The sequence below is a fragment of the Pseudopipra pipra genome, chromosome 18, assembly GCF_036250125.1.
Source record: "Pseudopipra pipra isolate bDixPip1 chromosome 18, bDixPip1.hap1, whole genome shotgun sequence".
NCBI lineage: Eukaryota > Metazoa > Chordata > Aves > Passeriformes > Pipridae > Pseudopipra > Pseudopipra pipra.
In genome coordinates this window covers 2,451,419-2,468,917 of record NC_087566.1, presented here as the reverse complement: position 1 = coordinate 2,468,917, position 17,499 = coordinate 2,451,419, and the positions used below count along the sequence as shown (strand labels likewise).

Genomic DNA, 17,499 nt, shown 5'->3' with positions numbered 1-17,499 from the left:
GATGTGAGGCTCTCAGTATGTGCTATCTGTGTTGATTATCAAAGAGATAACAAAGATATCACCCAACACCCTGAGAGCCTGAAAACCCTTGGCTTATGCTCTGCCCTTCCCTTCTCCCTGCCTGTGCTGCAGAAGCCATTCCAGGGATTGCAGGAGCAGACGTTTCTTTTCCTCCCGTGCCGTGTTTTTGTTTGGATCCCTGAACTCCAGCACCCCCACCCTGCCAAGCCCGAGCTGCAGCAGCAGAGGGAGCTTTGGCTCCGTCTGGGCTGGAGGAGCCGGGAAGGATGTGCTGCATTTTAACAAGGTCAGCTCAGTGCACAGAACACTTTGTCCTCCTGCCTGACGCAATTCAAGGGCTGAGGGGACTCGCTGCTGCTCATCCCTGCAGCCACACGGGCATCCTGCTCCCTTCCAGCACCTGACTGGCACAACACAGCTTTTAAAAGCTGTGCACAAGCTGCCCAACCCTGCATCTTCTTTGGTTCCTCATGTTATAGATTTATTTCTCCAGTTAGACCTTCCCTGGTTATCTTCCTGCAAAGTCAAGCCCCTGAAACCCTGGACATGTTGTGGCTCTTACCATGTATTCCCCTGGGTTTTAAATGTTCTGTAACACTGGGAACTTGACAGGTGATCAAAAACCCAGGTGGAAACTTCAGAATTAACAAATCCATCCTCCCCTGGCAAAGGGGGGGGAGGAATTTGTTCATAAAGACAAACCAAATGTGCACACAACCAAACATCCTGTACTCTGCTATAGAATCCCAGATGCACCATACATGGCAACAGCAGGAGGAAAATAAAGAAAAGTATGATGGGAAAATATGGGTAAAAGAGACCTGAAAACATCATTTAGTCCATTCCCTGCCTCAAAGCTGGATTAATATATTTGACTAACCTGTTTCTTAAAAACAAACACAGAAAATTCCCCCAACAACCCCCCCAAAACCCACCACCCCTCTGCTGATGGAACTTCTGTAGCCTCCCAACAGCCAATTTATTCCAACACTTCCTCAGAGCAAGTTTTCCCTCCTGTTCAACCTAGTTTTGCTCTGCTCCAGTTTAGGTTCATTACATATTGGTTGCAGAGAAAAGCCTCCTCTTTGATTCTCTGAAGGCTGTTACACCACCTCTCCTTCAAATCCTGCTTTTCTAGACTAAACAACCTCAATTCTTTCCATTTTTTCCCAACTGGACACGGCACTAAACCCACATTTCAACTGGTACTGGGTAGAACTGAAGTGTTATTCACGTGCCTCAGGCTAACCCAGTTTATTTATTCCATTTGCTGATTCTGGACTGTGTGGTACATTTTTTCCAATCCATTTCTCCAGTTTTTCAATGTCTTTTAAAATGGTTTTTGATATAAAATAAAGGGATCCTTTCACTGCTTGCTGGAGAGGCACCCCTGTGATAGGAATTCATATTGCCCTCAAACAATAGCAGAGATCAAACAGAAGCTGTGACTGCCAGATTGGACAACAAGAACACTTTTATATAACTGATAGTTTATAAATATTCAGCAAGAGAATCCCCCTTGTGATATTGTACAAGTTGAGAAATTGAAAAATACAATAGCACATTAAAACATGCATTGATACTTGAATAGAGACTTATTTAAACGTTGATTGTCTTGCTTCAGTTTGTTACTAATTAGCTTTTTGCTTATTTTAACTACCAATTCCCCTGAAAAACACTATTCCAAGTGAATTTACACCTCACATTCTGCATTATTAGCAGTAAATACTAAATACTTTGTCTTCATCTGCAGGCACCATTCATGGACAAGTGAATCCAGACATGTTTTTCCATGGCAGTGAAGTCAACAATCACTGTTTTTCTTTGGCTTTGCATCAAGATTCAGAGGTTGAGAGAGTTGGAGGAGGAATTGTATCAGTGTACACAAACACCTGACAGGGAGAATAGACAGGGTATAACCAGTGGCATCCAGTGAAAGGGTAAGAGGGGATGGGCATCAACTGAAACACCAGGAATTCCATTTAAACCTTCTCCTGTGAAGGTGGAAGCCACTGGAACAGGCTGCCCAGAGAGGCTGTGGAGTCTCTGTCCTTAGAGATACTCAAAACCTGAGTGGACAATGTCCTGGGACAACCTCAACTACCTTGTAATTCTGTTACAATGGCAAGTCTGTAAAGAGCAAGTGCAGAAGATAATCTACACAGGAAAAAAATAATTAGTTGTAAAAATACCTTCAAAACACAGTCTGAAAAGGAAATAAAAAAATCACATAAATTCTTTTTTCTATGTCAGTTATTTTCTTCTTTCTTATCTCAGAAGTTTGCACTCAAACAGATGTTTGACACCTTCTGAGCTCCCATTTGAAATGGCAGTTCTGAACTGGTTACAGCATAACCACACTGAGAACCACTGATCACCTGAAGGCCCTGTCTGTATTCCAGGTGCTGACAGGGTTAGATATTCATTCTCATGTCTCAGGAGGCACAGGATACACACAGACACTTCAACCAGATGAGACATTAAGGACCCAGTACCCCACAGCCAAGCACTTGGAGGCTGCTGAGATCAGAACTACTGGGGATCCATGGAAAAGGACACACTGTGTGCCCACAAACCATGGAACTGCCAGGCAGGACTCCATGAGCCATCTGCACATGATGCCAGCCCATGTTAGACCTCCTTTGGGAAGTCCAGCTCCTTCTTAACCATTCCAGAGGCTTAGGAATTCCTTTCCAATGGCCTTTACTTGAAACCCAGCTGTGCTGGGCAAAAAGAGCAGCTAGACTTTGCAAGTTTTTATTATACCAACAGAAGTGCTTAGTTAAGTGCTGAATTTCTAGTTCTTTATAAAAAGAGCTACCTACTCTTGTACAGGATCACAGAAAGGTTTGGGTTGGAAGGACCTTAAAGCCCATCCAGTTCTATCCCCTGCCACGGGCAGGGACACCTTCTACTATCCAAGGTTGCTCCAAGTTTATCCAACCTGGCCTTGGACACTTCCAGGGATCCAGGGGCAGCCACAGCTTCTCTGGGCAACCTGGGCCAGGGCCTCACCACCCTCACAGGGAAGAATTTCTTCCCAATATCAAACCTAAATTCCCCCTTTCCAAGGGGAAATTCACTGTGCTCTTGTACCACAATGAATCAACACCCTCCCAACAAGGACACCAACACTTCATAAACTGGCAAACTCTGCCTAAACCACTGTCAGAATCCAGGCTCTCAGGTCTTTGCACCACTGGACAAAGATAAGGCACTTACAGAAAATGGAGTTTAACTGAATTCTCCAGGCCTTGTTTAAAGGTGTGTCTTCTTTGGGGGCGTTTTAAGCCTTGGCTACAGAGAAAGTTCCCCCCTAACTCTCAGTCCCCTGCCTGCCTTTGATGTGCCCCTGTTCACATCCCACCCTCCCTGCCCCAGGCTCAGTGCTCACCCAGAACAGCCTGCTCTGGAGAGGTGGGGGGAGTGAGTGGCATCCCACAGGTACTGGCAGGGTCCTTCACGCTTCCCAGCCCCTGCTGTCCCACATTTCCGTGGCCTCCGGCGCCGGCAGCGCTCTGTGACACGGGGATGTCACTCTGGGAGATGAGAACAAAGGCTGAAGGATACACCATCCTCACACCACCTGCAGAGAGAGGGAGGCAAAACCACGAGCCTTAAACACAACTGATCATATCCAGCATTCTCAGCCACTTGCACTTGTTTCCAACGTCCATTTGACAAAACTTATCATGTGAAATATCAAAAGAGCCGAGGAATTTCCATCCTAATACACATCTAACCCTCTGCAACCAGGACTGAGCTGAGACAAGCAGCTCAGTCCTGTGAATAATAGCATGTGGGATACAGGGAGTACAAAAGCTTGAGGCAAGATAACTAGTCAGATGTTCCAGTGTCAAGAGAGCTGCATGAGAATATAGGAAAATTATAATGGCTGGTTTTGATTAATTAGATCCCCCCCCCAAATCACGAGGAGGAAAATATTGAAACTCACCAACAATGACTTCGACTGCCACGGGGAAATCGTTGTCATAGCCCAGCTCCTCCTCCTCTTTCATGCCTTCTTTCTTCTTCAGCACCATGGGGTAGAAGTACTGCCACTCCTCCATCAGCTTCCTCGTGGCTGGGTCAGACATCTTGTAGGACTGGCCCGTGAGGGTCCCGTTGAGCCCGTAGGGACTCACCAGCACTGCAGAGGGACACACACAGCCCTGCAGCAGCTCTGGGGGGGACCTGCACCCCTGCACAGCCCCATCCAGCTGGGAACAGCTCTGCCCTGTGGGACCTGCACCCCTGCACAGCCCCATCCAGCTGGGAACAGCTCTGCCCTGTGGGACCTGCACCCCTGCACAGCCCCATCCAGCTGGGAACAGAGCTCTGCCCTGTGGGACCTGCACCCCTGCACAGCCCCATCCAGCTGGGAACAGCTCTGCCCTGTGGGACCTGCACCCCTGCACAGCCCCATCCAGCTGGGAACAGCTCTGAGGGGGACCTGCACCCCTGCACAGCCCCATCCAGCTGGGAACAGCTCTGCTCCTCCCTGTGCCCGGGCAGGGAAGGATCTGGCTCCAGGGGCAGCTGCTGCAAACCCAGTCAGGGTGTGAACCTAAACCTGCACTGGTCCTGCACGGCTCCTGCTCAGCTAAGAAGGGACCTTTCTGCACTTTAGGCCAATAACAATTCCCACAGTTAATGAATTTGCACTAGTTCCAGGGTAGTGAAGCAGCACTATGGCAAAGGGATGAGTGTGCATCCTTTGCTTTCCCAAGGAAGGACAGAGGACAGGACCACGAGACTTCTTACACAACCCAGGACACGAAGAAGATGCAGTCACAACAAATAAGGAAAACGAGTTGTTCAACAGCAGGGATTTCCATTCCCACTCAGTTTGGTTTTAGCCATATTTGATTTGAGAGAGTTGTGAATTTCACTCACTGGAATAAAATCTTCTATGATTTAAGTGCCTGAGCCTCTGTCAAAGCTTTACATTTAGAAACAAAATGTTTTTCAATAAAGCTTCTATAAATTAACATCTCTATAAATGATCATTTTATATGTCTCTGGGTGTGGGTTTTTTTTTTTTACTATATGTTGAACTTTATAAAGATTTCTGCTTTATTTGCTTTGAAATTACGATTTCAGACTGTAGCAAAGACAGCCTAACTCAATGACTCAAAATCCTGAAGGGTTTGGGTTTTTTTTTAATGTAGAGCAACACAGCAAAACTGCATCACGAATTTAACAAGCCATTAACTGAATTCTGTAAAATTCTAATTTCTTATGCTGGCAAGTAAACAGTCACGGATACTTCCAGTTTTTCATTGTTCCTGATACTTTTTCATGCCCTTTTTTAAGAATAGGTTAGTAAATAGTTGACTGGATGAATGGAAAGCACTCCTAAGTCAGATAAGCTCAGTATTTGTATTCACGTAGCACTGAAGCTTCAGATTTGAGCCCAGACATAAAATCAAATCAGTGCACTCAGTTCCTTAAACAGTAAGCATTTTTAAACAAAATATTATTCATTTCTTTGCTTTCCTTGCTGTAAGAATGTGCCTTTAAAACCAGTGTTAACAGATAGAAACTGCTGGAGGATTCCCACACCGCTGGCTGGCTACGGCGTTGAATCCTAACCACCTTTCTCCTTGCATCCCCAACTTCCTGAGCAGAACCTGAGCCCTGAGTTGCAGAGAGCTCCCAGGGCAGCTGCCATACCTTGGAAGGGCGAGGGGGAGGACTGTGCCATCTGGATGTGCTCCTCAGTGATCAGGTAGATGGGCTGGTGCTGAGCGATCTCCACGCTGGTGCACACGTTGCTTTCCCCGTGCAGGAAGAAGGTGAAGGCACAGGACAAGTGTTCACTGCAAGAGAAACGGCTTCATTAGCGTGGAAAGGGACTCTGAGCAGGCTGTGGCTCCAAACACCCCCCCTCCTGTCCTGAGCCTCGCTGCTGATTGATAATCAAACCTGACAGAACGATCTGTCACTGCACAAATCACTGACAGTGTTGGCAGCTGCCGCAGAGACGGGTCTTCCTCCTGCTTTAAAATGATACGTTCATTACAGACAAACAGGATTTGAACCAGGAGTCAAGCAGTAAAAATAAGGGTCTTCAGAAATTCCTCTAAGTTCTAGTCAAGTTGTTCTAGTCCAGTTCTAGTCCAGTTCTAGTCCAGTTCTAGTCCGGTTCTAGTCCGGTTCTAATTCAGGTTCTAATTCAGGTTCTAATTCAGGTTCTAATTCAGGTTCTAATTCAGGTTCTAATTCAGGTTCTACTCCAGTTCTACTCCAGTTCTACTCCAGTTCTACTCCAGTTCTACTCCAGTTCTACTCCAGTTCTACTCCAGTTCTACTCCAGTTCTACTCCAGTTCTACTCCAGTTCTACTCCAGTTCTACTCCAGTTCTACTCCAGTTCTAATTCAGGTTCTATTCAAGTTCAAGTTCTAACTCAAGTTCTATTTGAGTTCTATCCAAGGGAATAAAAAAAGGGAACCTGAAAGGCCTAATACCTCATGAGAATCTCCATTAAGGAACATAAAAGCACATGAATGTTATGAAATGTTGACAATGGGCTAAGGTGAACCACGGATTGGCCACAGACTATCCAGTTTAATGTGAAATGAGTGCTGCTGAAAATGCTCTCACTTCATTCTGCCCGTGGAACAGCCTCCCATCACAGCAAACTATTTGCTTCAACACTCCTTGCCAGAAAGCCACGAGAAAAAAAGAAAACAAAGCACATTTGGTGCCTTTTCTCATCGTTTGAATGGAGTGGAAATGCTCAGAGCTGCAGTGGGAAGCATGCAGCAATGTTCCTGCCCAGTTCAATAGCTGGGCACAGTCTCAGGGGGGTTGGCTTTGGCTCTGGGCCATCCCTGGTGGGACCTGGGTTTGAGAGACAGCTCTCACTCCCTTCAACTCTAACCATCTAACAGCCTGTCCTTCCTCCTCTGTGAGCCTCAAACCCTACCACCAAAAAAGGCACCAAGAAAATGGTCAGCTGAGCAAAATCTGGAGAGAAAAGGTGACTTAAGTGACAGGTGACAACTGCACTTCCTTGGTGCTGCCATCCTGGATTCTGAAGTACTTCAGAGCAATAATTGAATTCCATGAAATAAAAGGTTTCCTTAGATTTTGATTTTCATGAGGGAAAGAAGTTGCACCACCCACAGTGTTGAAGAAGTAAATAGATTATTAATTTGCATGAGGAGGGAGGGAGGGAATGGGACATGGGACAAAATGGGGCACAGATTCCAGGTATTTCTATCCAGCTGCCTTGCCCCCAGAGGAAAAACAAACCAATTCATGCAATAAAAACCCCTGAACAATGGATTTCTGCACACACAAGAAATACAAAATTAAAGCAAAGCCCAATTATTTAATCAAAGCCCATTAGTTTCCTTGCACAGGATGAGAGCCTTTAATATAAAAAAAGTCTTAACAAATAAAAAAAAACCCATGAGAAATCTGGTCTAAGATCAAGAGGGGATAATTTCTGCACAGAGTCCACAGCAGCAGGTTGGCCTTTCTAAAGCAGAGAGCAAAGCTATTTGTAAAGGAGGTGTTTTCAACCCCTGTCTTTAGGATATTACAGAAATCCTCTGGATTCTGCAAGCTTCCTACAGGGTTTGACTGGGGGTCTTGCTTGGCTGATATTGAACTGAAGAGAAAAAATTGCCTTTTGGGACCACACAAGGACCCTTTTGAGTCTGCTGCAAAGTGGTCTGGCAGGAACAGACCATGTAACATTCACAGCTCCCCATAAACACTGTGAGAATGAGGAATACACACAGGCAGGGGCTGAAAGACAACAGAGTCATGTTTTTGGAGGGAAGGGAATGCATGCCAGGACTTTCAATGGAGAATCATCCAACAGCAGAATTAATCATTAAGATCAGAACGTTAATCTGGGAGTAAAAGTGTATAAAACTAATTGTAGGGAGAAAGGTACACAGGTACAGTATTAGCCCATTTTGCTTTCCTGCAAATAGGTCAGATTAAAGAATAATAGGAATGAATATTCCTGCTGATGCCCAGCAACAAATACTTCACTAGTGAAAGATGGATCATCTCTAGCACTGAATCCAAACTAAACCAGGCTCAGCTCTAGAAAGAGCCCAACAAAACTCCATCACTCCAGTGTTTCTTCTCTTCAGAGCTCCTGGAGCTGCTGTCCCTGCTGGTAGGAGCCCCCCCTGCCCAGCAGCTCAGACTATCCAGCTCCAAGCCCTCCGTGTCCTCCCTGGGCTCCCCCACCCGGCTTTGCTGGAGAAGCAGCAGCGACAGCAGAGCTCAGCTCCTCTGGTTCCAGTCACTGCCATAAGCTCAGCTCTCAGGACCAAAAATAACAAAGATCAAGGCCTGGGGACTTCCTCCCTTCCTCCCAAGTCCTGGCAGATCCCAAGGAAAACGTTTACTTTGGTACCAAAGCGGAATTTCATTCCAAGGAAGCGCTGTCAGCACACTGCTGATCCCGCTCTGGCATGTGCTCCCAGGCTCTGACATTCCTGCCTGCAGCACAGCTCCCAATTCCTTAAATACCAGGCTGCACAACTCACTCTCACTGCAAATGGGAGCCAGATCTCCCATCAGATCCAAGCAGAGAACCCTCCCCAGGCTCCGAGCAGCCCATCCTTCCCCGCAGCCTGAGCACAAGGCTTGACCCGGCCCCCTTTGCTCTGCAGCACATCCAGACACACCTCAAACCTCCAAAATCCCACACACTGTCCAGGTCCTCACTGGAACCTTCCAACATCATCAGTACCCAGTTTTCCTCCCAGATCCACAGTCTTTGCACCAACAAAGGCACCCCAGAAACAGCCAAACACAAACTGCAGATCAGACTGGAGCTCCCAAGGACAGTCAGCACCATGTTCACACTGATTTGGTATTTTACTTTATTTGCATTTCTTTCAACCTGATTCAAAAACTGAGGCTGACAGGCTTTTGAGAAGCCTCCCCCACTATCTCTGGAGGTTTTTAGACACACTCATTCCTGTATTCATTCTGATCAGATATTCAAAATATCAGAAACCACCAGCAATGCACACGGGATGGCTGCCAAACTCTCTCCCCTGCTCTACAAAGCCTGTTACAACACCTTGACTTGTCAGCTCATACCTGTCCAAGTACAATCATGGAAAGGTCACTGATTTGGCACAGCTGCACTGTCCATTCCCTTTGCATGTATTAATGACTTACACAAGGAACAAAGGCCGCTCACCATCAGGGTTTTGAGTCAAAACTGTGACCCAGAGGAGAGGAAGAAGGGACAGAAGTGTGAGAACCAGGTGACCCTGCTGAGCAAGGCCCCAGCCACTCCTGGCCCAGGGGGCACAACGGGCCATATATTCCCTAGAAGCAGCTCCAAATCAGAAACCTGGACCAGACTGAAGCATCTAATGCATTGGGAAAACAAATGTTGGGGGCATTGAAATTTAGTTATTTATGCCTTGGGTGTGGTATGAAGTGAAAATGCTCAGCCACGTCACCGGGAATTCCTTTGGAAATGTATTTCAGCTGGATTAATTCAGTATAAACCTATTGGGATTAACCCTACCAGGGAGAGAGTTGGAGGGTTTGAATTTCTTGCTTTCCTTGGCTTTTTTCAGGCACACAGCCAGTGCCACCACAGACAGATTTGCCCTGAGAAAATCTCAACACAAACTGAAGTGAGGCCTGCTCTTCTCGTCCTATTTTATAAAAATCAGAAACATTTCCAAAGACTGCAGATCTGTGACAGTCCTCTGGTCACACTGAGCAGGAACTGTCTCCTTTTTTACAGGTGCTTTTTCAGAAGCCTTTCCTCCTCTTTCCAGGTGCCTGATGGTCAGGATGGTCCATCAGTCAGGATGTCACCTTTCCAAATGGAATGTACACAACATACACAGAATATCTGTTATTTATTAGGGCTGAGGTGTGAAAAATGCTGAGCACTGTGCTCTCCAGCCAGCACAACACCTTGGCATACACTCCCAAGAATATTTCCACTATGGTCACATGCTAAAATTAAAATAACTGTTGAAACAGAAGGACAGAAATACAAAGAAATAGCAATGTCACAGAGCCTTTTGTAATAAAAGATCTGTGTCCTTCTCCTAAGAATTGCAGGGATTTTTTTTTCCCTGTAACACAGAAGAACCTTCAAATAAAGTGTCAAACCTTCAATTTGGCACCTAATCACCTGCAGCTGCCATCAACTGCTTTTCAGCTGTTTCCTCTGGGATCTTCATTACCTTAAATAACTCTGGAGATGCCTAAAAATGCAGCTGAATCCCCCTGTCAATGTGATATTTAGGACTTCTCCTAATCTTTCTGAATGTCAATCCCTCGGTTGCCATAAATGACTTGAAGAAAATAACATTACAGTAAATTTGCTCATATATAAAAAAATCAGATGAGGATTAGGAAAATCTGACTGTGTTTAACCAGCACAAGGTTGGCAGAGAGAGGAGAACATCTGATGCATTCAGGTTTTGTTTCCAGTTGGTGGGAGGTTTGTATAAACACCCACTGGAACCAGAGTGTGAATTCAAACTGGAAAGAGATTATTTTTAATCACCTCAATGACAAAAATGCCACCTTAAAATCTAGTTTGGAGTGTAGGTGCTGAAGCACACCTGTGTATAAAGCCAAACTGAACCTCACAACAGATTTTAAAACACGTGACAAATGTGGAAATCAATTACCTCAGGAAAATAACAATAAAACCTGCCAGTAACAATTATTTTGGGATTTGGGGAAGAAGAATCTACAAAAAAACCTCAACTGAACATAACCAATTTTTTTTTCCTTATCAGAGGGACATTTGAAATAGTTTCACAATATGAATTTTATCATTATTATTATTTTAATGACTGGAATCATCCCTGCCAATCTTGGTTTGTCCCAAACACTGCAACCTCTTTACACACCTGGGAAGTGCAGTGGGAACCTGATGCCAAAGCTGACAGGGAAAATTCCTTGGAAGAACATGGTGAAAATCTGAGAAGCCTCTATTTGTACATATTCATCCTATTTTTAGAACAATTTCAAGATGAGTGTTTTTAAATATTTATTTCTCCACAGAGGAGGTTGATGTCCCTCCCCTGCCTCTGGGCTGCTGGCAGCCTCTTGTTCCTCTCCTTTATTTTATAAGCAATTGTCCATAAAGCCACTGGGTCTGGACAATTAATTGTATTTTGTGATCAATAAATTGTATGGCTGCTCTAATTCTCCTCAAAATTAAGGCTGGGATCTGAAAGCCCTCAATTCAAAGTTACCCTAAAACAGCTTTATTAAGCCTGATCTCAGAAAAGAGGCAGCAGCAAGGCACAAGCATTAAGAAAACAGTCACACCAAATCACTTGTTTGATGGGGACTACAAAAAAGAGGGCATGAAAAGGCAGGTTTGGAACGTAAGAGTGAGAGTATAACCAAATAATTTCCTTTAAATTTGTCTAAAGCAACAGGACAGGTCCCAGTGGGGTCTGGGCAAGAGATGGCACCACCTGGACACCCCAACACTCTATAACACTCCTGAACAAAAATGAGCAATCCAGGATGGAAATCACCCCTTCTTAAATCATCTGGAAATAAAACCCCTCGGTGAAGTTTGAATTTGAACCAGGTCCCACAGTGGGATGGGAAGAAAGGCTTTGATGTCAGAGAAGTCAGTCAGAAGAGCCTCTGTTGCAGGGCAGAGTGGCCTGAAATCCTGGGCAGTGCACAGTGGGATTCTCCCCAAGTGAGAGGAATGCTGGACCCTCCCCATGCCCAGAACTCCAGCACATTCCTCCAGGACAGACCATGGCCCAGTTTGGGAGCTGCAGGGACAGGCAGGCAGCTGTGGCAGCAGGGGAGCTCCCTCACACACTCCAGGGGAGCAGAGAGCACCCGGACTGAGAGCGGGCAGCAAATGGAAAAGGCCGGGACACGTTCTCTGGCCTTTAGGGGAAATCCCACGTTCAAAAGGTTAAAACCCCCAGCTCCCAAAAAGGAGGCATTTCCACAGTGATTCCCAAGCATTCCCTGGGAAGAGGGCTGGCTGCACTGCTCCCAGGCAGGCAGGAGATCCAGGAGAGGCAGCGGGATGAGAGCAGGGCCTGGCTGGTGTGACGAGCAGTGCCCACAAAGTCTGAGAGGCAAGATATTCCTGTGGCATTCCTCGTGCCTGGGAGTAACCCACAACAGACCCTCTGCCCACCAGCTGGGATCTGACCCCTGCCCAGGCTGGAATCCCAGGGAGTTATCCAGAAGGACAGCTATGGGAGTTCACAATATACATTCGAGAATCACAGCACAATTGGGAACAGGTTTTGCAGGCACCACAACTAAACCAAAAACGAAAGCATTTCCAGACACAGCCAATTCCAGAGTTTTCTGGATGCCAACAGCCTCCCAACAAATGGCAGGCAGCACAAAAACCCCATTCCTGCCCTGGGATGGAGCCCTCACAGCCAGGGTCTCTCTGCTGCAGCCTCTCACAGATCCACACTCGGATATGGGAAACACCAACCTGGAAACTCCTGCTGCTCTGTCACCCCAAACATCAACCCCCGGCCACCAGAGGCTCAGGGCCACCCTGGATGCAGCATCTTCTCTGGGCTGGAGCTGCAGACAGGGCTGGGCACTGCCCTGCCTCCAGCTGGAGTTTGTTCCAGGGCTAAGGAAGAGCTGGGCACTGCCCTGCCTCCAGCTGGAGCCTGTTCCAGGGCTAAGGAAGAGCTGGGCACTGCCCTGCCTCCAGCTGGAGTTTGTTCCAGGGCTAAGGAAGAGCTGGGCACTGCCCTGCCTCCAGCTGGAGCCTGTTCCAGGGCTAAGGAAGAGCTGGGCACTGCCCTGCCTCCAGCTGGAGTTTGTTCCAGGGCTAAGGAAGAGCTGGGCACTGCCCTGCCTCCAGCTGGAGCTCCTCCCGAGGCTCAGGATTGTCCCAGGGCTAAGGAAGAGCAGCTGAACCCAGGTGTGGCAATTATTTTGCTCTATCACAGGGCCTGAAACATCTTTTCTTTGTGTTCATGAGCAACAGTGTCACAAGGGACACTGATACTTGGTGACACAAAACCAGCCTGGATTTCTGTCTCATCTCTGCCCCAAGTCACTAATCTTTGTATGGCACAGAGTAAGAACACAGAGGCCAAGTTGCAGATTAAAATCATATTGTTTGGCAACGATTCCTTGTCTCTTTGTTATCTCTTCCTCTCCCCAACCTCAAAGAAATAAAAAGAAGGGAGAAGAGAACATCAGTTCCCAGAACTACCAGGCCTTTTAATAACTGTATTTATAAATCCTTGTGTTGTCTCACATATCCTATTGGATTTATATTTTTAATGTATGAGATGTACATGCAGAAACTTGGTATAAACACGAACTGCCCTCAGTGTTTTGGCAGGGGTGGAGTAAAGCCCCGAGGTCACAGTTTCCCAGCACAGCAAGCCCTCAGATAACATTATCTCAACACTTGCTGTGTTACAGACCTGTTATCTCCACACTGCCTCAGCTGTCACCAGCAGAGCCCCCTGCCAAGGCTAGGACGTGGCTCACCAATGGGATTCTCTCCCTGATCCCATCTCCAACAAGCTCCCAGCCTTCCCTCAGCACACATTTAAGGATGAGCTGCCAGCCTGGAGGGACACTGGGGTTTATTCTCTGAGTGCAGAGGGGATGTGTTCTGCAGGGACACCCCCCTCCTTCCCACCCTGAAACCCACACCCAGAAAGAAATCACTGTGTTTTTGCAGTACATTAAAGCAGAGTTTAATATTTGGCTTTTATGAATGGGTAATCTGAATTTCTAAGGAGCTCCTCCAGTGTACTGGCACTGTGAGAGTTCCTTCCAGTACAACTGGAGTAGTTTTACTCCTGTGATCCTCAGGTACTTCCCCACAATAGGGGAAAATCTCCCATAGATATTGACAACAAAGCCCTTATTTTCTGTATTAGTGCATGGTGAGCATGGAAATTCATTGATTTATTATTAGCTGCACATGTGCATCTAATGTGACTCGTTGAAATATGCTGTTCTGAGCTAAAAGTGCTTCTCATGACTTTTAAGATGAACTGAAGTAATTGCAAAACACACAACCCTAAATAACTGAATCAGGCAGGAGGCTGCCATGGCCACTGCATTGGATTTGTTTTCTTTGCTCTTGGTATCAGTTAATACCAAAGGCAACGTGGAGTAAAAGCAGGAAGGCTGAAAGTGCCTGGATAAAGAACATTTATCAGAACATAATTTAGCAACAGATGGCACAAAGAGTTGGTCAATACATCTGATAACAGAAAAACAAACCAGCTGAAGTCAGGGTATGGCAGTGCAGGTTTTGGGTTCACGTTTCAGGCTGAAAATCCAGCACATTCAAAATGGCTTTAGATGGTTCCTGCTCCACTAACGGGCCCTGATTTACCTCCTGGGGGATGGCACCTGTGGATCACACTGCAGGAACCCAACAGCTCTTCTGAATAAAACTTCTCAACATTAAAGACACATCAGGTTGGAAAAAATACCATCTGCACACGAGCAGATAAACAGAAATTCCCTCCAACAGAAATTCAGATCACTTAAAGATCTTATGTGCTAAACTGTAATTTTTTAATAAAATCTGATTTTTACTGAATCTAATCAATACCAAATAAAACTGACCAAGGGGAAAAAAAGGAAAAGGGCTTGTGGAGCTCTGAAATAACATTTCTGCAACAAAATCCCAAGCAGCATTCCCCCCTTGGCAGAGGGGTGGGAAGTGCTGCAGTCAGCACTGTGCCACAACGTGGAGCTCCAGGCACTAATCATTCCTGAATGCATTTGGGGCTTCAGCATTTGTGCTGCACTCCAGAACAGAGCTGATTTACAACTACAACTATTTTGAATTATTTAAAATGTGGGCACCAAAAAAGTGATTCTGCAAGTTCGTTGTATTCATTAGGAATTACAACTCCAGTGGTGAGACACTGGATCCTGCCCTGTTCAGAAAGCACAGGAGTTGGTGTGACTGTATTTCCATTGCAGTGCAGGATAGAGACTTTAAAACACAATATAAAAGCACACCAAACAAGAACCATGGAGGTGATTAAAGTTATCTGCAGGTTAATGCCAAAACAAACACACATTTTTCACTGGAAATTCTGAGCTTTCTAAGATGTATGTCCTTAAAAATCAGGAACTTGCTTATATTTGTACCAGTATTACCAGGTATTCTAAAAACAACAGTACCAGCTGGTGACAGCTACAAAATGAATTATAATGAACTGGAAGATTGTAAGAAAAGATGCATTATTTCATGCTGAACACGCTCAAAACACCAACACATCAGGGAAAATGGCATATAAAGTTTCCCAAGTCCCTGCTGTTTTCACCCCTCTCTCCATGAGAGGGTTTGAAATGGGTCCTTTGGAAAATCCATCTCCATAACAGATCTAATACTCCTTAAAAGAGGAGTGCAGGCAGATAAGCCCCTGTATTCACTGTGCCACATAACTTACTCATGGCTTATCCACAACACCAACAAGTGACACCTTCAGTTACATGTGGAATCTCCAAAAAAAAGCTTCTTTTTGTGCTGTTGGTGCCAGCATCTTATTAAACACCACACGGGCCCAAAATCACCTCAGAACTGTCATGAGCTCTAGAAACCAGCACTGAAAAAGGATCCTTTTGAATATTACCAGCCCCAAACTGCAGCCCAAGCCTGCCTGGCGCTGATGGAGCTTGGCCAACCCAACGATGCCATTTTTTAGAGCCTAAGGCATAAACTGACCTTTTCTCAACAGCTCAGCCCTGCCAAGTTTAAACCCTGGGTTTCCTTCCACGTGGGCTTTCCTTGGCAGCTCTGTCAGGGCTAACACAGCCATCAGTTCCTGGGCCTCACAACATGGGCTGGATTAGAACGACTGGCACAGTTGGAAGGAGCCATCTGTGGGTCACAGCCCCACACGGAGCTGGAGCTCTGCAAAAGGCTTTCCCTTACCCCTCATAAAGATGCTTTCAGGAGTAAGAATATCATCCTTTCCATGAATATTTGTGTCATGCTGCTGTGGAGCGGGCAGCTGGGGCACGCTGGGGATGGGTGGGCATTGATTTTATCCAAATTAGGTGAGCACAGTTTTCAGTCTCACCCAATAATTGCACTGGTTGTGTGTTAAAAGTCAGGTTAGTGATGGAATCCTGCTCAGCACACAAACAAAAAGGGTATTTAACACACGGGTATGTGGGAGTATCAAACCACATCTGCACCAGGAGCTTCATTTTCATACATTATTAGTACTCCAGGAGTCCCTTAGTGATCACATCAGGCAATTCTTTCTTTTAATGTGTCCTTGTGGCACAGATTCAGTCAGAGCCACAGACAAGTCTGTCACCAGCCTTTGCTCTGGGCTCCACCAGACTCCACCCTGCACATTTCAGAAGAGCGTTAACATGGGACAACACAGGAATTCTTCTATAACAAAATGTCAGAAATTAACTACATTCTGCCTCGAGTTACACCACAATTAGCTCAGAAAGCTAAAAATTGAATGCGTTTGATAATTTGTTTTGCCTTAGAAATGTCTCTCAGCTCCAAAGCCATTTGTTAGAAGTGATTACCCTAAATACCCCTGTAACCTGAGCTAAGCCCTGCTGGGTGCATTTTCCAGGGCTACTCTGTGATTATGTCTGCAGTGCCTGAAAGGTCACAGCATTTGGTTCTGTAACACACGTGCTGTTCTGTGTACAAATAACAGCTCTGAGTCCCTCAGACACCAAACATTGCCTCACGTGGGAACCCCGAGCTGAGGCAACCACCACAGTGCTGGGCAAACCAGGCCAGGGAGACCTGAAAATGGAAAATAGGAGAAGAAAATCAGCTGCCAAGGGCTCCACAACCACCCTGACTACAACAACTACCACAGTGCTGGGCAAACCAGGCTGGGGAGACCTGAAAAACAGGGAACAAAATCAGCTGTCAAGGGCTCCACAACAACCCTGACTACAACAACCACCACAGTGCTGTGCAAACAGGTTAGGGAGACCTGAAAATTAAAAATAGGAGAAGAAAACCAGCTGTCAAAGGCTCCACAACAACCCTGACTAGAAGGTATAAAGTACAAGGGGAAATAACACACGAACGTGAGGTGATTGTCAGAGTAAAGCAGAGAGGAAGTCACTGCCACTTGCATCACGTGTTTAAATTGGGGAGGGGTTATGTGCAGCTTTAAAATGAATTGGGCCAAAATCTTCAAAGAGAATTCTACATAAATCCTAAAAACGAGGCCCAAAAATCATGCCAACTGAGATCCCATAAAGGACAAATGTTTCTTGCAATCTGCAATGTAGGTTAATGCACCCTTCACCCCCCTGGAAGCTCAGTGCTATTATCCAAAGCAGCATTATATTAGATTAAGGCCACATAAAACCCACAGCAAACCCAAGGAGAAGAAGGGCCACAGACCCTTTGTTGTCGTTAAATTCAGTGCAGATGAAATTCGATTTATCAGATCCCTTCACAGAGCAAGCACATCAACAGGGGGAACTGTGGTTACTCAGCTTGTTCAACAAGGAAGATC

The 17,499-nt window shown here is 45.9% G+C and overlaps 1 protein-coding gene across 1 annotated transcript in view; it reads right to left on the bottom strand.

Moving 5' to 3' along the window:
- The window catches only part of MED13L (mediator complex subunit 13L), a 178,623-nt gene that overhangs the window by 45,008 nt on the left and 116,116 nt on the right, over positions 1-17,499 (bottom strand). Inside the window, exons 5-7 of the mRNA XM_064674657.1 lie at positions 5,698-5,843; positions 3,977-4,171; positions 3,416-3,607 (exon numbers count right to left, since the gene is read on the bottom strand). Of these exons, the coding sequence (XP_064530727.1) occupies positions 3,416-3,607; positions 3,977-4,171; positions 5,698-5,843 (533 nt within the window). The remainder of the gene's footprint in view (positions 1-3,415; positions 3,608-3,976; positions 4,172-5,697; positions 5,844-17,499) is intronic.